This window comes from Amia ocellicauda, chromosome 15, assembly GCF_036373705.1.
Source record: "Amia ocellicauda isolate fAmiCal2 chromosome 15, fAmiCal2.hap1, whole genome shotgun sequence".
Taxonomy (NCBI): domain Eukaryota; kingdom Metazoa; phylum Chordata; class Actinopteri; order Amiiformes; family Amiidae; genus Amia; species Amia ocellicauda.
In genome coordinates, this window is record NC_089864.1 from 21,180,260 (window position 1) to 21,203,086 (window position 22,827).

General features: G+C 35.8%; 1 protein-coding gene across 1 annotated transcript in view; it reads left to right on the forward strand.

The window, feature by feature from the left end:
- shank3a (SH3 and multiple ankyrin repeat domains 3a) overlaps positions 1 to 22,827 on the forward strand; it is a 385,335-nt gene that overhangs the window by 275,356 nt on the left and 87,152 nt on the right. Inside the window, exon 14 of the mRNA XM_066724020.1 lies at positions 16,328 to 16,441. Coding sequence (XP_066580117.1) covers positions 16,328 to 16,441 — 114 coding nt within the window. The remainder of the gene's footprint in view (positions 1 to 16,327; positions 16,442 to 22,827) is intronic.

The window sequence follows — 22,827 nt, forward strand, 5'->3', positions numbered from 1 at the left end:
TGACAGTTTGGGAAAAATGCATACTAATATGTGCATTGATCAAATACATGCTAGTTATAGAAAACCGTTCTAGGACTGCAATGCAAAGCATATTGGGTGTGATAGGTTAAATGAGTACAGCTTTTTTAATCTTGTAATGCAAATGATATGGTCTGCCTCAGTATTGTGACCAATTCTGTTGGTCTATAGCGCTTTCTCCCATATAGTAGAGTAAATGGATACAAGCCAACCTGAAGGTCATTACTTCATAACAGCATTAAGAAAGCATATTTAAAAATAAATAACATTCAAAGTTTTTTTATATTCTAGGACATGTGGGGGGAATTACATATATATAATATTAACATGTACTTTTTCATTATTTATTATTTTCTCTATTTTCTCTATTTTTATTGTGAATAGAGAACATAGGAATGGTACACAGATAACATTCACAGCAACTTACATTTATATAGTGCCTTTTATTGAATTCAATGAGCCCAAAGCACTTTGGATGAAAAACCTACATAAATCAAGAATCACACACTGCGTTTCTGAGAGTGGATCAGGATGCCTTTATCATTAATTGAAGTAGGGACTGTTTCAGTACCTCATATTTTCTCACTTGTTAGGGAATTGGTTATTACCCCTGAGTTTCATAACTCTGCCGATGGGGAAAATGCCATAAAATGTTGAATGACTGCAGTACTGAAGAGACTTTGGTTTACTGTCTCCCCACTGAGGTGATATCTGCTATAGTTTAGGGTCCCTTTGTCGCCATACAGTTGGTTTGGAATTCGTGGTCCAGAGGCAGGTGTCACATACAGGTCAACCAACACCATTTCCAACAGCAGAGTTCTTTGCCATTGAGTAGATGTTCCCCCAAATACTGACAGGGCTCAGTTTTTCTTGGTTTCTGAACTCTAATATAATTGGGGTTTTGTGTTAATTTTCTTCCGCACAATACTTCTTCAAAGTCCACTCTTCAGCACATTTTCCTGGATTGGTTGCTTATTCTGAGAGAAAAGCTATCACAGTAGAATATGAAATGGAATCACACAGAACTCAAAATAACATCATAAAAGAAAAGTGCAGGTGAATGTACCCTGATACGTCTCCACACCAGTAATACATTTTCACAAAACATTGAATAATGTCTAAGAATCGTATTCACTCTGTTCTATTTTTGTTTCTCCATAATTTCATAAATCACACATATATCTTTCTTAAAATCATATCGTACTGCTCTTACACTAATATATGATATTAAAGTGCAGTTTAATGGTACAGTAGAAGATCAAAGCATGTTTCATTATTTGGCTTGGGGACTTATTCTCTATTCAGATTTTGTACAAATGTTTCAGCCACAGCCCTTCCCGATGATCTATCACAATAATAAAGCAGTGCTTTATACTATAATAATGTCAAGGACGTCCTTCTCTCTCAAAACACAGAGAACAATTAAACCCACAAAGGAGACTGCGTCCCTCAATCGTTTTTTTATTTTCTTCTTTTGTTACAAATGGAGATCTCAGCACTAAACTGCTCTCACTTACTGTGCAATCTGTTTTATGTGCACTTTACCAGTGTCCCCAGCTGGTTTGTAATATATGCAGTGTGGTGTCAGTGGCTAGTGGTTACAGAATATGTTTGCAGTGCAGTTGTGCATACACAATTTGTCTCTAATTATTCAGACAGGCTTCTTCCCTGTCATCTTTCCTTTGTAAATCTTTGGATGCTGAAATTAAATAACTTATTATGGCATAATGACTCCTTCAATTAGAAAATGGAAATGATATTCAATCTTGAATGGCCAAAAATAAGCATTGAAATATTGAAACTCTTCTTTGTAAAGGTACACTTTTTGTTTATTCTAGATTTCAGGAATCCGTAATGTGAGTCTTCCTGTCAACTGCAGGTTTTCTCATGTCTTCATGTTTGGTTTTGGTCTTCTGTCTATCAATATTGAAAAGCTGTTGCTTTGAGATGTTAACATCTGTATATGTTGACAAATTGCCAAGTGTAAAAGTATGTTGCCACTTGTCTTTGAATTGTGTTTGTAATCTCAAATTAAAGAGTAAATTCCTGACTACAAAGAAATTGGCTTGTGGGAAAAAATCAACAGAATTCTCCAAAGGCCATGTGTATGTGTTGGAACATGAGATTGACACCATTTTATAATGTTATGATTTCATTAAAGAGAGAGAAGTTACAAGAAATAAAGACATTTGTTTCATAAATTGAAGTTTGTGTTTCCAGACAGATTTGTATTTTGGAATCTGGTGACAGGTATAAAACATTGATAGAAATTGACTTTATTTATGCAGATTGCAATACATAGAGCCCTCTAAATATACCTATTTCAGCTGTATACTGTAAATAGAAATTCAGTATTTCACACTGGAGTTGTGCATGTAAAACTGTAAGAAAGTCATGAAACATCATTCATAGAGCTAATTCCAGGCACTACGGAGAACACAAGATCAATTTGAATGTATACTGGATAGAGTATATTATGGAGATTAATTTTGATTTAATTTACTTTAGTAACACTTTAAATCATGTACTATAATCCTCAGCATCAGTAAACAATTCTTAGTAGTGTATACTTCCTGTTTCCAGATGAAGGCTTTTCCTTGACAATATTTGCTTTTCTAATAGCTTGTTGCTGTCTGCCTGTATGATTCTCATGAGGTTAAATTATTTCAGTGAATGATTGTGTCTTTCAGTTGGCTCAGCGGGCTTTTCCATTGGAAGGTAAAAGATTCAGACAATTTGAATCCAGGTCTGTTTTCAGCCTGTTTAGTCAAGTATTTCATCAAAACTGTATTAATTAAAGCACGCAAATTATTCTCTTTTAGTTTCAAATTGTATATACTGGATTAGGCGTGATGTGCAGTAATACTTAAGACCGCAAATAGTGAAGCATATGTCAGCAAACTGTTTCATTCATTACTTCAGAGACCTACAATCCAGAGCATTACCAAAGTAGTGTTACTACAGCCCTACTTCCCTGCCATTTTTGATCGTTTAGACTCTATGCAGAGTGCTGATGAATCAGACTTAAAAAAGGTGTCACCCCCCTTGATGTTAACACCTGGCCTTTTCTGTGGCAGGTCTTTAGATTGCGTTGTCCTCTGAAGGTTAATGTATTTACCTGTCATTGGGTTTGACAGGCAGTCCCCATTCTCCGTTAGCAAGGTGTAAACATAGATGTTAAAAAAATACTCCCTATAACGGCAACTAAGAAAACGGTTTTAAGTGGATCATATGTTTGCTTTCCATAAATAGATGTAATGGTTGGATAGAACTAAATCTAACTCATACATAATGTATAGAACAATTCATAGAATAAGGGAGGCAGTAACATCCACAAAAATGAAACACTGCTGGATATGAATATTTTACTAGATTTATTTTAAGGTAGTACTGCCGTAGTTTGTCCATTCCCATGTAATTTAAATAAGTGCAATAGTTTTGGACATAGACTGATCAATTCAGTATATTCTGTAAGATTGTAGTGCTTTCTCTCAACTTTCTAGTGTTTTTGAAAGCTGTAATGAACTAGCAGAAAACATAAAACTATTAAATCGTACCTTTTGGGAAATGTGTGTTTAGTCAAGTAGAAATGTATCACATCCCTCAAAATCAGTAATCCCTGATGACTGCTATATATAGAAAAGTGGCATTCATTGACAAATAAGGAAACCTGAGGAAAGATATTTATTTATTCAGTTAGCTCCTGCATTCAGAATGAATTTTGGACCTTAAGGTTTGCCGTAGGGCAACCTGAGTGCTGGCAATCAACCTACATGCAACAGGGCATAGTTGAGAGTCTGAGAGAGACAGGGAACAGAGATGGTAGCATTAACTTGTATTTTGTGTAGACTGTGACTTCTTCCCATTAAGAAAATACATAACTGTCTTCCTTGGAATCCTGCAGTGCTTTCGATTAATACAAATGCAGTCTTACGTTTTTATTTATAGGCTGCCAGCACACATGAAATTTAATTAAAATAACACGATTAAAAGGAGTATTTGCTTAATGGGAAAGAGAATGGTTGATGTTTTGCATCTACTTATAAAGTTAAATGTTCCCCAGCTATGTTTTTATTATATTGTCTGAGGGGATATAACACCATGGTCTTGTTCGTATTTTATTATGTAATCCAAATACAACATTGTATTGCTTTATTCAATCAGGCCTCTGGCTTCTATGTATTGTAAGTATTCAGAAATTCAGTTAAATAGTTAAATAGTTTTTGTCAAAATAATATTTGAATGCCAGAAAACATCTATAAATCTCAATATTTTTTCAGGTGTGGTCAATAGTTAATTTTAGCAGCATTTGTTTTTATTTTCATAAAGTAATTTATTTTTTTAGTGATTTATGTTCAACTTTTTTAGGTCACAACTCATGCAAGAATTTAAACACTTTCACATGTCTGAAAGTGTTTTTTGCATTCACAAAATTGTATAATATGATTACATTTAATGAACTCAAAATCAGTATGATTCATATTAATTTGAAAGTATGCCCCAAACACAGACTAAGCTTAATTTAAACATTTAGATCCATAGATGAATCCAGAATCATCTATTCCTGTAACTTTGCGACAGAGATCTCTGACTGTCACCTGTGTGAAGATATTGTTTTTGTCTTTCTTGTAGTTAAAATATTTATATGCAGACACAGGCACAGCGCTAATGTACTCTCCTCTTCCAGAGTCCCTTGGTGTAATAAAAGATACGTGTGAAGCAGCTTAAACATCCTGGGGAGATGATAATATTCACTTGTAAATGGAAAGCAGCTTTCTCAAAAAAGAAATTAGGAAATAGACATATGAATGTCAAAAATATAATATCTTTCAAAGAAACGTTAAAGAGCAGGTACAGGTATTGAATTGTAGTATATTGTAGTACAAATGTCCTGGTAGGGGTTACGTTTTAAACATTTCTATATTAAAAAAGTTATAATTAAAGGAAAAATAATGTGTACCCTCAGTGTTCCATAACAATCAAAATGGAACATATACTGTACATTTATAAATGTTAGATTAGTAGGTAACAGTTTGTATCATTTATCCACAAGGAGGTTTGAAGTCGCCAGTATAAGCTTACTTTAGTAGCAGTAGTGGACCATATTTTAGGATGAAGACGTGCACTTGAACAAAAGTCCTTTCTCCAAACACTAGTTTACTTTATTATTATATTTATTTCTTGGCAGACGCCCTTATCCAGGGCGACTTACAACATAAGTGCAAAATACTTGAAAGCTCAGCAGGAGATACAAAATATTGCTGGGATCGCAGTGGAGTAACATGCCTATTTTCCAACACTTTCCCATGGGAGATAGACCTGGGTATGTAATAAATGAGGGACAGGTAACATTTACTACTTGGTAAATCACTGTATTTACTTGTTTCGCTGGCAGAAGAGTCAAAGCCCGTGCAGCTCAATTGTTTGTCTTTTCTTAATCTGCGGAATTCTTTCAGGAGACAGGAAGAGAACATATCTATGAGCAACTATAAAATATCAACCAGATTGGTTCAACAGAAACAATGTTCTCAATATTTGTCTGCATTGATCTGATGCCAATTCCATTTATGGTTCCCAAATCCTTTTGTTGTTAGAATGAACCCTAATTTTCAGTGGTATTGTTACACATCTCCTGCAATCTAGATACTCCTCAATGGTTATTGATTTTGTAAGGTGTTGCTAGTTTTAATCAAGTGTGTTTTAGTGCTTTGGTATGGACAATTGCCTCTAGCTCAGAATAGCACAGTATTGAATACTGTCTTGAGAACATTTGAACATGTGCCATTATACAAAACCTTAAATATCAAAAGGGAGTAGTAAAGTACAATTGACACTGGTATAACCTTTACGTTTATTGCCCACCCCCTTCAGTTCCAGATCAAAACATGGGGACCACAGGAGCATGCATTTCTTGAGCTTTTTTTTTTATTATCATTTGTAGCTGTTTCTGAACACAATGAAGTGTAACTAAAAATTTGATTTATCGAGAAAATGTAAATCTACACTAAGTATTTTTTTGTATGTATGCCTATACGGAAAAAACTGCCACAAAGGTTAAATATATTCCTAAATATATGTTCAGATTACTTTATATTATCAAAGTCACGGGAAGATTCACAAAATACTGAATATATGTGGTTATGTACTTGGAACTATTTTTGACAGATATGTGGTTGATACTTATATTAATAGTGACACAATTGTTTACATTTTGATTGTTTGTATCACAAATATTCAACGTACCCCTGCATGTTCAGGCTACATCACATTTAAATCATCAAGGGTATGAATACATCAGGAGGTTTCTGATAAAGGAAGAATTAAAAGCACATATAACACCTGTTTTTAACAAATAAAAAATACAAACCTTTATTTTCTTAATCATGCACAATATGGAACAAATGCAGTGTCAGTTTGTTTGGTACATAAAATTGGAAACCCTCATATTTTCAATTTGATTTCCTCTATATCCATTCTCTGAAAGTTACACATTTGGTTTCAGATGGATCAATGTAATGGAGTCTATCATCCGAGGCAGGAGTTTATTATTTGAATTAGGTAAAGGCTTGGGAAAAAATACATGTAGAGGTAATGGCATGGCTGAGCAAGGTAAATCCTACTTTCTCTGATGGAAAATATATATCCGTTGCCCTTAACTGGTAGCACAGTCTGCCAATAGAATAAATGTTGAAAGAGTTAGGGAGTTCATTTTTACGTCTTGCACTTTTGGGACAAAGGGAGAGTGATTATAGTTGACTTTCAACTTGACACCAGGGGGGAATTGAAACAAGCCCTACTTTATCAAATCTCTACTCTCCAAAGAGATTCTATAACTTACCTGTGCTAAGGTTTGTTTGTTTTTTGCATACTCTTAGTTGATTAGTTGATTCATGTAACACAATTATATAAGAATGTGATACATATATAGCAGAGTCATTCGTACTTCATTCTCATTTACCACTTCTTTTCCAGTCATGAACATGTCTTGTTTATGAGTGCTGAACACCATCTGATCCTGGGAGGCTAAGATCAAGCAAATTAACTCTAATTTGCACCTCTATAAAGTTGGCTTTGTGTGATATACTTCTGAGCAGAAAAGCTTCTGAGCAGCTGAGCTTGTCAAACGTGAAATTAAAATCAGTTCACGGGGTCAGGTTTCGAAATTGCAGTTTTGAGTACTAGGGGGAAAGCGCTTGTCTTATAAATAGCAATACATTACAGGGAGTAATGATGTTTTGAAGAAGAAACCTTAAGTATCTGAACAAGAGGGAATCCCAGCTGAGATGCTTATCTGTGACAACAAAACAAATGTGAGCACTTACATGACTTTGCCTGTGTGAAAGAAATATGGGTAACATATTTTACACTGACAAAAACAAAGGACTAGATTTCCCTGACATGATTTGGTTGGCTCAGATTACTGTTATTCTCTTGTTTTATCATGCTAAATATCTCTTAATATCTAGAACACATTGACACACAGTGATTCAAATAAATATGTGGACACTGGATATTTTCATAATATAAAACATGAAAACAAAAATGTGTCCATATATGGGGAGAAATATTTTCAGATGGGGTCATTTTCATACAGCCTGATCATCATTTTCAGTTTAAAATTGTTCAGTAATGTTTGAGTTTTACATCAGTACCAAAAGTCCAAAACCATTGCTCTTAACTGGAAAGGCAGCATCTCACCTGAATCCCTGACTTTCTGATCAATCAGTTGGTTATTTAACTAGTTAGCTGGTATAGCATCAGTACAGTATGCGTTATCTGTCGCATCCTTAAAAATACCACATGAAACCTCCTTAGATACATTCAGTTTTAACAAAACACCATACCAAAACACAATGTATTTATTCAGAAGATTTATTTTTTGTTATTATTATTTTGGTCTGACAGAGTGCTGGTTATTACCTTTCTAATGTGACAGCTAGTGTTAAGGGGACATTTTGTGTGCATCGTTTTATACAGGGGAAAGAAACCAAGATTAAAGATAAGATAAGCACTCTTTCTTTCTTACTGCTGAAATGCACACAATGGAGAAATGAAATCTGCTGCCACTGGAATGGCACAGTGGAGACACTGAATTTGATGCATTATTGCAGCAAATGTTAAGCTGATTTTTATTTATAAAATACTTGGCAGATTTTGATTGACTTGCTTTTTATTAGTTTGTTTTTTAGTTAACAACATGGTCAGATATGTAATGGATTGGCCAGACAGTGTGATAAAAAGATGTACCTTTGGGATGATATAAAAGGCTTCACTCCTCCTGCTGGTAAAGCCTAGAAGTGTGTTTGTGTCATGTATTTCTCTTTATTAAATAAAATGTCTGGCTTTTGTAACAATATTACTGTTCCTGATTGATAAGATATGTACTGTAACTTAAAAACCTAAAACGACACTAAAGGAAAACATGATTTTGTTTTTACTAATTAAATAAATTACACTACACTAGAAAATAGTTAATATTTTCAATTGGTATTAGACCTCTGGGAATTTCTTTGGTGAGGTGAGAAGAGTAAGATTTCTTGTAACATTTTTTTCTAAAAAAAAAAAAAAAAAAAAAAAGAAAATCTATCAGATTTTTAACTGAGGAGGGAACTGAAGCCTGACTGTACTTTTATGATGTGTGACATAAACTTCAAAGCAAGAAGACAAGCGGGATTCTTCTATGACAGGTCTGTGAAGTATTGGCCTTAGTTGGAGCGTTTTAAAATAGGAATTAAATATGCTTCGGGAACACAGTGGGAACCAGCAGGTATCTGATGATCCTGGACTGGAGAAATGGTGTGATTATTAAATTAGTTGGATAAACATGATTCCAGTCGAGAGCAGAGACTACGCCTCGCCTTTCTTCTGGAGTAAAATATATTTGATTTCTTTATCCCAGGGGTTTTGATACGTATTGTCAAATCTCTCCTCATCCTTTACAGCCCTGCACTAACTGGGTCTCATCCCTACTTCTCTGCTGAGCACCACATTTTGAATGTATTTATATTTTTAAGCAGTGGTCTGTTATTATTTTTAGAAACAGTCATTTGTATTTGTCTGCCTGGGCAAACCATACAGTGAAAAGTAACAGCAGAAAGGTTATCCTACCACTTAACTTTCTTAAAGCACATATTGATGCCACAATAATGTCACATTGGACAAACTTCAATGCTGCAATACTGTTGCAATAAAGGAAACCAACCTGATATAACCCTACTGATCATTACTAGTTGAGTGGATGGGTGAGTTGTTTTATTAATTTTACATGGCTGTGTAAAGCCAGTAGCTTCATTTTGATGGTAAATCCTGGGACAGATAGAGATACAAGGCACTAAAATATGGTAGTACACTCTTCTCCTGAGAATAATTAATTTGTTCCTAAATAACAAACATAAATGTCATAATAAGTCTTCAAATTATAAAGAAAAGGCTCCAATAACAATCTTTATTATTAGCAAAGGCAGTAGTACTGTTGGGACTACACATGTGGAATATGCTCTGGTGTCCCTCTGCATATACTTTATAAGACTGTAATGAGGAGTGAATACGTGTGTTTTTTTTAAATTGGCTGTGTTTCCTCTATATTGAGTTTTAAAGTTTCCTGTCCCATAGTTTAAGTCTAATGTGCAATTTACCTCTGTAAATGCTAATAGTTCAATATTCAAGATAATTCTCACCTGTCTCTGCCTCTGTAATTGAGAAGGAATCTTGTGAAGCCCGCATTGAAAGGTATGGAGTGGATCCCACATGAGCGCAAAAGGAGAGCAGAGTCCAGTGAAAGTGATAGTAAGACTGGAGATCTGTGATCTTCACTCACATGTGTCATGTGGTACTTGAATTTAAACCATGCTTAATATTGAATAAATCCCAAAACAGATTAAATGATTATTAATTATGATAATTATAACCATAATAATTATAATAAAGCACACATGAAGACCATATGTATTCAATGAAAGATCTGTTAAAAAAACTATTACAGGTGCAGTATGTACAAGATGTTGCCTATATCGAGTGAGGAAAGGAAAACGGACTCCTAAGTTACTAAGTTGAATTAAAAAGACTCCACGACACAAAAAATATAACCAAATATGTATTGTATGCTTCAAATCTCCCTTATTTTCCATAATACCAATTTGCCTCTATTCTAAAAGCGCAGTGTTTCTTGAATTCTAAAAGAGCAATTTGAAGAAAAGAGACACAGTTCCCTGTCGCTTATATGATATACATTTCAGTGCACAGCAGTGACATTTTGGAATATTGTTTTCCAGTGTAGGAAGATGTAATACATTTCAAATGAAGCCTGGGCCTGTAATCAAATACTTGATGGTGGCTTTCCGCTGGCTAGAAGCTTGTTGGTTATTGAAAGGCAGCATCCATAAAGCTGGAAGTTACAGTTGGTGTATAAAGCAAAGCTGATGTGGTCCTGGTCTCATGATGCTACATGGTGTTTTCTTTTGTAGGAGAATCTAGCTGTGAAAATATCACTGTGTTAATAAGCATAAATGAGGAACCTTCTCTTCTGAAGAACAAACACAGCATTGCATTATAGAGATAATTAAGATAATGACCTTACTTCTCCCAATTACCTCTGTTTCCTTTTCCATTAATATTGTTAATGTGAATTGCCAAAATATGCATTTTACAATTAACATCTCCATCTATGCTGAATGTGTTAGCAGTCCTGTACAGATGTAAACTGTGTGCAAAATCTTGAATTAACAATGCCACTTTATATGTGAGGACTGCTGACAGTGCAGGTACAATTTCTTGAATGGATGTACCTGATAATACTAGTTGCCTGAGCTTGGGGAAGTCAAATCTGGTGATTCATAGTTTTCCACTATCCAGGATGTTATGACTCGACACATCTAACTTCACAGAGCTGAAGTTTGACATCTGCCAATATATGGTAAAACAAAAATTGTAATAACACACAAACACACATAGAACTAGTGAGACCTTTTTAAATTAAGTTTACAAACCATATTTATTTGCAAATCCATCTGTGTCCATAAAGTGATTATAAAGATGTTAATTTAATAATTTGTATATTTATAAATGGGGGGCCATAGTATATCATTTGTATCATAAAATGCAATTTTATATTCAGTCAGCATATTAGCTCAGAATCTGCTTAATCTGAATCAGTCACTTTACACATCCTTTCAGATTTGCCCTAATTCTGCAAGAAATATCAATCATTTGGAAGAAGGCAGCTGTTGTTTATCTAGTACAAAGTGTTAATGAGCTAGAAATATTTCTGTAATTGTGTCATTAACATTTTATATATTTGCTCTTCTTAGAAAGATATAATGATTCAATGTGTATTACCATACTCATGTATTAAGTATTTGATATGGTGGTGTCACATTTGTCTTTGTGACTCTCTCTGTGTAAAGGGTAATCTACTGGGTCATGGATTCAGACAGCTGTACTGTGCAACAAAGTCTGAAACCCCTACTAGAAAATAATTGATGCATTAAATGTTAAAAATCCAATTAATTTAAAATGTGAAAATAATCATTTGCCATACTAACACCAATGTCAATGGTACATAGAAAACATTTGAAAGAGTTGAAGGAAATTAAACCTCTTGTCTTGCCTACATAAGCCCCATTCACACTGAAACAAATGCCGGTTTTCTGGTGGCATTTTGTTGCCAGAAAGGTCTGTGTGAAAGGGTTTATGCCAGCATTTCGACACCAGCAATTTTCCACCTTGGGTCCTAGTCTAAATACCAGCAGTTTTCCGGCAATGGTTCTGTGTGAATGGAGCAGGAAATTGAATGCCAGCAAATGTCGTGTCACGTCCTTGCTTTGTCGACGCAGTGCGTCGGCTAACTGTCGTAACCAATCAGAATAGGGGTGCGTTTTCACATTTTGACCACAACACAACAAGGTTAAGCCACCTTTCACCAAGAACTTGTGACTGTACCGAAAAATGGACAGGGTCATTAGAAATGGCAAGTCTGAGTGTTATTGATGATTGGCGGGTTGGCGTATGTAATGCTAACTATTGTCACACATGTCAGAAGTTCTGTACCAATAAATCATGCAAAATATAGGCTAATATAACAGGCAAACGTGTTAGACTGCATGAAAGTATACAGTGACAGTAGTTTGTTTCAAGTTATTTAATTTGATTTTAAGGCAGTAATGTCAAACAAAAAAAATGAAAAATAAAATGAGCAATCAAACAAGACCAGATCTGCACACCCAGACTTTTGGTTGCTATAGCTATACACACAATGTAATGTCATGCTTTTTATCTAATTTATTTCAGCTCATTTAACGTTGCTGCACTATATGTCAAGACCCCACAATGCCTCTCTTACACTACCATGAACTGAGAGCCGCGTTTCATACTACGTTCACTGGTTCAAATGCTCTGTGATCGCTAGGTCCGGTGACAACACCGCAAAAACACACAGCCATACAATCTGATGACTCATTGGTCATGGTCATGGTGTGTTTCCATTTACTGTCCCCTTCCTATGATTTATGAATGGATCCAGCTTTTCTTGGATTTGGGATGGGACCATAGAGTATTTAGAACCTAATGACATTAAGAAGACAAAATAACTGATTTAAATAAATCTGATGCGTTGCCACACAGAGCTTTGCTTTTTGAAAATATTGGTAAATTGTATTATCATGATTTCTTCATTTAATGAGAACCGTTTTGCAACCACACATTATCCCCTAGACATGCTTTCAGTCCTTGTTTTTTCCAGTCAGGTTCAACAGTGGTGTCAGTGCTTGGTTGTATCCATGACAACAACAGAACATTTTGTTTGCAGATGTTATAAATGGAAATTTCTAATTTTCTGCACAGATATTGTAGCTTTTCTCAAACTTTTCACTGTAGTATCAGTATTTTTATATTTTTGGTATTTATATGTATAGATATCTTCTTGTTTCTTGTCGCAGCTAAGTATATCTGGTAATATGTCTTATTTTGGCAGTACTTCCTGTGAGGTCACGAAAGAGTCCTCCCTGAACTGACTAAGATGTGTTATTGTGCTTTACCAGCTCTGGCATGACTACAATGACTGCAACATGAGTATGGATTTCATTTTGTTTGGTGTAAATGTTTGTGTGTTTCTTAGACACAGATGATTTTTGCTATTTATAAATGTGTTCTAGGTGGTTTCATTGTTGGCTGTTCTGTGTTGTGTTGGTGCTTTCAAAGAAGGTCACTTATGGCTTCCACTGGGATGCGAAATCTGCACAGCAATGAATAGGATTTTTGTTCGGCTGGAGTTCAAATTAAATTATTTCAAAAACAAAATTATTTAATCTGGGAATTGCAAGAAAGTTGAAGCTTTGGACCTCCGCTGGTATACAGATATAGCTCATCATATCTGGGTGTTTACAGAATCCTTAAATACTGACCAGTCTTATTGTCTGTCTCGTCTCGTCTCATGTCTCAGTCACATCAGACAAAAAAAAAAAAAAAAAAAACTGCTATGGATAAAATCTACAAATTGGGGAAATGATTAACAGAATTTTTTATTTTATTTTAAATCCTTTTGGTCATGGATTGCCTGTAATAACTGAATATGATATTAAATTGACGCTTCTTCTTGGGGTGCAAATCTTGATGGTCTTGGACTCCACTGAGGCTCTTTCTTCTTGGGATGGACATGAGGAATAGCAAGACGCATTCTAGCCCGAGACCCTAAACTTCTAACGGAATATAAGACGTATGAAGTCTACCGAATGATGGGCACACGACAACATGGAACAAAACCTGGATTTTCCAATTAATTGCCTTATTCATTGAGTTATATATTATCTTTTACAGCATACTACAACAATCAGTATTGTTGTTTATTAATGTAGTATTATTAGTATTATTCAATTGGAGTAATGCAAATTAAGCTTTTGATAATAATATCTGGTATATAATAACATAATAAGTACAGTTTACAGACTCATTGGTCATAGTCATGGTGTGTTTCCATTTACTGTCCCCTTCCTATGATTTATGAATGGATCCAGCTTTTCTTGGATTTGGGATGGGACCATAGAGTATTTAGAACCTAATGACATTAAGAAGACAAAATAACTGATTTAAATAAATCTAACTTAATTGCTTAATATCATCAGCTATTCTGATATTCTGTGTTTATTTTAGCATTATATTTACTTAAATTGTAAACCAATCACCTAAATTAAAATATTACCATGTTTGTTTTATTATTATTATTTTTAATATGTAATTATATTTCTTTAATTAACATGTTGTTTTAATATATTCTAATGCTTTCCTAGCTGGTCACATACTGTAGCCTGTCGGTGTGGTTTCCTAGCAACTGCAAGATGATAAAACTTCCCTGCAACTGTGAGGAAGTAAAGCTTTGCCATTTACCATTTAAGATGAGAAAGTGTAGCCAGTTCCATAATGAGGCTCATTTTTCACCGTGTATGAATCAGTTTTAAAAGAGGCAACTTAATTGATCAGATGGACATTCTCTGTGATTTCTCTTTTCAGTCATATATTTCGTTATTGAACTTGCATGAAGTAGTTCAGTTTAAAAACAGCATCCAGGGTTTTAATGTACAGTAATATAAGAACTCACGAAGGCTGGGTGTCATGGGATTTTTAGCGCTTGGCTGACTAAAGTTTCCTTGCCACCTCTCTTGCTTTTTCACAGTGCAACTTTTTCACACTAACATATTGCACAGATATAGAAGTTTATATTTTAGTTTGAAATGATGCTCTGAAGCTGGATTAAATAGAGAATATTTGCTTTGTGATTTGTTAGCAGTAGCCAAACTTTTGTGGTATTAAATCAAAGGCGCTCTGCAGTGCGAAAAGCTCACAGCTCTTTTTTGCAACACTGCTTTAGCAATGGTTACATTCTCGCTGCATTATAACAAAAAGCATTTGCCAAAAAATACACTGCTAATGCTCTTACAGCTGGTCTTTTTTTAAACTTGGAAGCTGCCTAAAACAATCAAAGTGTAGCTACAAGTTTAATAAAGTACACAAAATTGAGAACTAAACAAAGAATACAAACTTTCCAGATGAAATTCAGTGGGATCTCATGTGAAGTTCTCTCTCAGTGTAGTACGGCAGATAAGGCAAAGTTATACATTTTTATCCTAAGCAAGCCATGAATGTTGTCCCAGTTGAAGTGGCTTTATTTAAAGAGATGTACACACATGAGATGCACTGGGTTGTGTAGCCGAGCTTTGTGTTTTAATGCAATTGTAGTTGTGTGCAGTTGCAATGCTGTACCATGGTGTTTTCCCAGCATCCTTTGCAGTTGCTTAGTATATTCATTGTAATATTCTTCTGCATTTATCTAATGGTAATGCCAACATAGTTTTAGTTATAATTATAATAATCATATAATTTAGTTGTGTATTGATTTGTTCCTGTTATTTTGTAAAGCTTAAATTGCTTATTGTGTAAACTGTAAGTCACCCTCGATATGGGTGTCTGCCAAGAAGTAAATAATACAATAATAATAACCAGGCTGACAGATTTGAAAGATACTGAGATCACATATATCTTATGATCTATAAGGGAGTTTTTGTCTGTTAAAGAAGGGTTTCATTAACTTAATGTGAAAAATATTCTTTGACAGTCTTGTCACTTCCTGTTACTAGTGGACCAATAGTAAAACCCAAAGAAGTCAAAAAGAAAAGTTTGCAATATGGCTCACGTTTATTTTATAGGTTTTATTTATTTATTGTAAATTTGTGTTTCATTTCACTACAAACTGATCCATGCTAAAGAAAAAAAACAGATACAAAATATACACGGCTTGAGCATTTTAATCTAACCTAGCCACCAATGTTGTGAATGTCCTGTAAGTAAGATGAAAATCAGAAAGTGTGTTTGAAGCCTTTCATTTTAAGTAGAAATGTTTGTTGAATATCAAGTCTGTTCTGCAAGGCCATGCATTGTCAGCATTTTCTCTAATAATTGTTCACGGTTCTTAAAGTGAAAAATTGACCTATCAATCAAATTGACTTCTCCATAGTTTTTTATATAATCTGACAGGGTATATTACAAAGATTTTCACAAGCTACTAGAGAAAATGGTAAGCAACGTCTGTCACTGTAGTTTTAGGTTTTGCTTTCATGTAGACCAGCCTGTTTGATACCGTATCTGTATCATTCCTACACTTCAGCAATATTAGGAATGGGAATAAAGTGTATCTTCGAGATTACACACTGCATGCTGTGTTTCAGAATGTAACGGTTTGCTGTGAATTATTGAATTATGTTTCTTTCTCTCTCTGTGTGTCCTTCAAAGCCCGTCACTGACAGTGTGTTTCTCTCTCCAACAGTACTGAGCATCGGAGAGGGGGGATTTTGGGAAGGAACAGTGAAAGGACGGACGGGCTGGTTCCCTGCAGAATGTGTGGAGGAGGTTCAGATGAGGCAGTATGACCCACGACAAGGTAGGCGTTTGGGGTCTTTGTCATCTCCTCAATGTAAATTGTGCTCTCAAAACAAATGTGATGCTTCTTAGGCTGAAGGTTGCTTATTTTTAATCTGTATAGTCTTAGTTTATTAGATTGTTTTGTCAGAACTCAACACTTCAGTCCACCTTATAAAAGATTATTAATATTAAATAGGGGACAACTAGGTATATTTAGAATTCTTATATATATTCTTGTTGAGAACCTCAGCTGGTCCATATGCATAAGATTGGCAATGTGTATTTTCTGCATTCTTCCTATTGGTCTTCATATTTCTCACATGAACTGCCCCGATATGCTCCAGTCCAGCTATTATAAGAACAGCCATTGATATTTTTTTTCCAGTTGGTAGCAGAAGCAAACTTGATAAATGTCTGCTGTAGATGTACTGTGAGTCCCTCCAGCCAACTTCTCAGCTCAGATATTGACAATGAGTGAAGATTACCCAAACCCAGGAGCGGGAAACTAAATATCCTATTTAAATGCATTGTGAGATTGTCAGTGAGACAGATGACAAACTTCACACATAAGGACAGAAATGGAGAGTCTAAACCCTGTGTCAAAATTCATGCTCTCTAGTCCAGTCAGTAGCTGTATTCCTTGGAGAGGAAAAAAATGACAATCAAAAGAGTTAAAAATGTATGTAGTTAGGGCAAAGAGATACTTAACAATTATTTTTTTGTTGTTGACGTTGTTTGTTTGCTTGCTTTGTTGGATTATTTTGCTGTTGAAATTTTAGAATTATGCTTGAATACAAAAAGGATATAAGCAAATATTTGTGATTTGTGTTATCTGTGATACTTCTCTGTATGTCTGCCAGTCTTAGCGGTTTAATTCTGCTCCAGTTCTACTGAACACATGTAGCCCTGCCAGCTTGCAAGTTTGGGCTGAACCCTACAATTAGCTCCTTCACATCCGTTCTCCTCAGCAGACTCATCTCCTAAGTACTGTATGTTTGAGGAATCCTGTTAATGGAAAATAAATCATGGGAGCCAGCAAGCTATAGTTAGAAAGGGGGTTAAAAGTATTTCCGACAGATTAATGATCCTTTTCCACTGGACATGAGTTAAGTTAAAATTGAAATTGGAGGTTTGGTTCCAATGGACATCCCTTATATATTAATATAAAATAAGTTAGACTTCAATGCAATGACATTTCCAGCAGAAAACGGACACATTCCCCAGAGCAAAACCAACAACTTCAGTTTTTCTCTCCAGTAATGATAAAATATTACTTCTCAAAAGCCAGGGAAGATTGATTGTTCTTTTAAATATTACTTTTTATAGATTCACTTAATTTACATATTTTGGACATATCATATGGACAGCTTGCTGGATGAGGCACTTGACACGTTCTATCACAGACAGGTGGTTAACCACCTGTTTCTAGACCTTATTTTACATTATTGGTAATGATATTTACCTATAGTTTTCTAGCAGATGAGGGACTGACTGTGTGAAAATGCTGACAGTAGTACTTCATGTGATAGGCTATTTAATATATTATTATAAAAAGCTCAAAAGGGTTCTCAAGGAGAATTAATTTTGGTAGCAGAGTTTCTCTTAAATTCATAGAGGAATGCAGTAGATAATAACATTTTTCTGAAGTGTGAATAATTACTCAGACATTACTCTAAGGAGTGTCTTCTACAAGTTTAGGCAACGGTGGCTGCAACAAAGGGAACAACTTTACTCAAATTAAACGCTACTAGGCTCTTGTCGTCTCCAGTCACCGGAAAATCGTAGCCTTTTGTGGGTTATCCTTGAGCAAACCTTGCAGAAGAATAGCGTTTAACCTCTCACAGGGTCATCAAAGAGAAATCGATCAATACTCTGTCTATGAGGTGAAAGTTTCGAACAAAACATACTGATAAGATTAAGAAATATGTAAGAAAAAGGAAGAACTTTTTGGACCCATCCTGATGTGCCTTTGGACAGCAGACAACTGTAGGGAAATTAACCACTGTGCTCCTGCTTGTCTTGTTCGAGGTTAGAAACAATATGTCCACATTTTTTCAATTTAAATTTAACAATGTTATTGTTATAACGATGATTGCCCCAGTAGTGGCTGTGCTAATTCAGCCTGGTGGCCCAACACTTCTCCCAGTTGGACGCTCTTCCCACACTGATTTTAACCTTGACTATTGTTCCTGACTTGGCCATCCTGAGATTTCCCAGCACCTTCATTATCCTCCCTCTGCCTCTTACGGTGGATTAGCCCTGCTGTTGGCCTGGAACAGAAGGCTGTTCGGTTAGCGCTTGCATGTTGGTTGCTCTGTTTCTGGCCCGATTAACCCTTTCAGGCACTCCCTGGTGAACCGTGGCTGTATTTCTCCTCTTGCTAAGCAGTGCTATGTGGCATGCAGCTTAAAATGGTGATGGTGATGGATCTTATGTTTTCCAGAACCTTGCTGTTTCAGTGATTTTTCATGAGTCTCAGAGGTTTGTTTATTATTATTTATAATCACTTCAAGATGATTGGCAGCTGATGATTGTTTTCTTGTTTATTAAAGGGAATACATGCTTAGAGTACAAAATATAAATTGGATTGTAATGAAATAGAAAATGTAACTTTAGGTACAATACACTGGAATTACAGACACCTATTAAAAAGTGAATCCCTTTCGACTAATAGTGTGAGAAGATGCCTAGTTGCATTCTGCTACTATTAATTATATATGTTTTTTCTTTAAAACATGACAGATACAATTAACTATAGGGCATAAGTGACTGAATTTTCAGTTAGATCAACATGCCTTGCACATATTTTATAACTTATATACCAGGTGGGAAATATCTGTTGCTTTATCAACATAAAAAATGAAATAATTAACCATTCTGTTATGGCTCTTGAAACTCTGCCATTCTGTTTCAAGGCGCAGAGCCAGTTCCTTTACATTTTAAAACAAAGAGTAATGCTTTGGTATCTGGAAGCCATCTATACGCTTGCCACAGATGTTTATTTTGAGATAACAGATGAGGTTTTGCTGACAGTGAAAGCAATATGCTGCAGTCCACTGAAGCAAGGACGAAGGCACCATCTACAATTAACTTACCCAAACAATTCTTTTTGCACTGAAGTTTGACATCCGGTGGAAATTGGTGTCTGTGCTGAGTGAAATAAATGTACAAACCCGGGTGACATGCTTCCTTCAAGACATCCTATATTTCACAGTGTACACACAGTGACATCCGTTAGTAACTCATTTACTGTCAGACTGCACTTTGCTATTGGTTCCTTTTCGGCACAACCAAAGGTCTGCTCTTCTCTGGTAATGTAGCATTCTGTATTTAATATGATTCCAGTTCATTAGGTTAGATATTTTAAAGAACAACTGTTTTGTCCTGTTAAAACTCAGACATCTTTGAAGCTACAGAAGATGAGAAAGACGCACATGCATGTTAGAATACCCTCGGCAAGTTTGTGTGATGTCAAATTGGGCCTTTGTGAAATCCACCAGGATGTTAACAACCCAGTGTGTTTGAAATCTGTTCACATCAAAACACTTGCATCCATTACTGTGTGTGTTTTATGCGATATAGCCATGTACCCACCAGCAATTGTGTTAGAATTGTGCTGTGCTCTCTCAGGAGAGTACATTTCAGTTGGACTCGCATAGTTGAGATACAAAGTGTGAAACGTTTAGGAGTGATACAGATCTGAGTCTCCATGGAAGCAATGTTAAAAAGGGTGAAAACAGGCACTCACGTAGAGGTTTGTAGCAAAGTGCTGTAAATAACTGTTTTTGTAAAAGAAAACCCACTTCAGAGTGGCACAGCAATAATTTTTTTAAATGCTTCATATATCGAGAAGGGGCTGGGCCCATAATCTGGCAGCTGTCTAGTGCCATAAGTCTATTTGTTCTGGGCTGGTGTGATTCCTCTGTTCCCTAATTTATCAGATGTCACCAAAGATAACGGGTTCAACTGCTTAAACGCTCCAAAGGAATTGTCTGTGCCAACTTTCTCTAAATATGAATCTGCCTTTGACATCTGTGGAGCATCGTGGGGATCTGTGATTGTGTGTTTTTAATGTGACGCCACCTGATCCTGTTGCTTGCAAGGGGAAGGCATGGGAATAGACTGAGCCAGTACAACATCTCATCCGGAAAATCTCGCCATGAGCTAGGCCTGTATGTTGTGTATTTCTCTAAGGAAACTGCTTTGTACTAATATCTATATTTAAGCTAGCATTAGAAGATCAGATTGAACAATAAATATAGGTGCATACATGGGCAGCACAGGAGTGATGCAGACCTGTCAGTGCAATCCATTATCCTCAGAGAAGCAGCTATTGATTGAATCCATTAAAGCTTCTGTAAGTACTGCAGTGAAATGCTAAATACTGTTGCATCTCGAGTATTAATATCGCAGATTGACTGGAGCGGCGGCGATCTTCTCCATCTCATCCCATGTCATTGTGGTGCAAATGCAGAACAGAGAGAGCAGGTGGGGGGGGTGTGAGGCTGCTGGCCCCGAGCCAACTCCTCTCGCCACAGGTTAATGAATGTGCAGGAAGGGCAGGGGGGGGCGAAACATGAAGATCTAGTCCTCTGACAAAATCCGAGCTCATTAATACAAAGGAATTAAAAGGACACAAAAAACAAATGACATAATGAAGTTAATGAAGAGGACAGGTGTGGTGGGGGAGGAACTGTGGGGACACGAAATAATGAATGTACTCATTACTGCACTGTGCTTGTTAGCCACTGATGAGAAGATGTTTTCTGCCATAACATTGTGGTGTTTCTCATCAGTTGCATGTCGATGATGGGCTTATTACCTTCTCGGATACCCATAGTTCTTCCAGAGCCTGTGTCTCTGCAAAATGCTCCTTAGGAAGCATGCAAAGTGAGAGAGCTTAGCACTGGTTTCTTGTAGGCAGCACTGGAGAAGCATGGTTAAAAAAAAAAAAAAGCTATCTTTATTCAATGTAGTGTTAGGACCCTCAGGAGAACATAATTACCTAGAAGTAACAGTGCAGTGTAGTTATGTCTGATTGATAGCCAACAGAAGCAAAGGTCGAGTAATGCACTGCTCACAGAGTAGGTGTAAAAGTGACCACTTAAAATAGGTGCCAATCTTTTCTAGACAGTTATTTGCTTTTTTTTAACTAAACATTTGTACCCTCACCAGGATAAGCGGATGGAAACTGGATGGATGGAACTAAACATTTGTGTATTTTTTAGAATCCTACCTGCTATCAAATGTTTTTGTCTATTTATTGTTGGTTTGTGTTTTTGTTCACTAATAATGTGCCAATTTATTATACTTTTTTAAAGCATTGACATTGCTTGTATTCATATTTTCCCATTTATTAATAATAATATGAAGGAAATGCTTCTTCTCTGTCTCAAAGCAGTGCATTGCTCGTCTAGCTGTGTAAATTATTCATGATGTAATTGCTCAGTGTAAGGGGGTTAAAGCAGATGTGACAGAGGGGCAGTGAAGCACTGACTCTCGGGTCGCTTCCTGAAGCTGCCTGCAGCTCGTCTGGATTGACTCTATCTGCAGACGACACGATCACATGGGCAGGATTGTGTATTGTGTCATCCTGCTACACTAGGAATGAGCCAGCTTTTTAATTCTAATGAAGAGAGATGATAATGTTGACTTCGGTACATGTTGTGAAGTGTTCTAAAAATTCAGTGATCTTGAAAATTTTCAATAATTATGCGTGAGGCCGACACCTGAAACAGTTGATGGTGTTTTGATTATGCACTGCCTTGACAGTGGTAAAATTAGAACATTTAGCTCTGATTTTCTATAAGTTGCTATCAAACTTTCATAAGAAATATAATTATTATTCATGACTAGTCATTATTGTTTTGTTTGTGTTTGCATTTCTTTGTTTTATAGGAGCTCGACCTAGTTATAATATACATGTATGCTACTCAAAACAATTAATAGGAGAAAACGATGCAAGAAAACACATACATGTGTCAGTACTGGTACACGCCTAGTGAAAAGAGACTGCAGAAGTGAAGAAATGACTTGATCATTCGAAATTATTTTGTGGCAGTGCTTGATGATGTACGTACATATATATAATAACAATGTCATTTTGTATGTTTTCTACCAGGCACTTTTGTTCTTTTTATTTTCTTGCTGAGAATATTTCCTGAGAAATCATGTTAGACATAATAAAGTAAATCCTAAGAGGCTGTACAGATCTGGAATGTGTGAAGGTGAGAAATATTCTTAAATAAATAAGATACATATAGGCTTATTTTTCCCAGCTGAGCTCTTTATTATTTGCTGATGATGTATTGGGTTCATTTAGCCTAAATGCTTTTCATTATGGATTTATAGGAGGTGGAACCTATCAATATCAGCCTCTGCTTTCTCATTTTCCAATGCTGGATG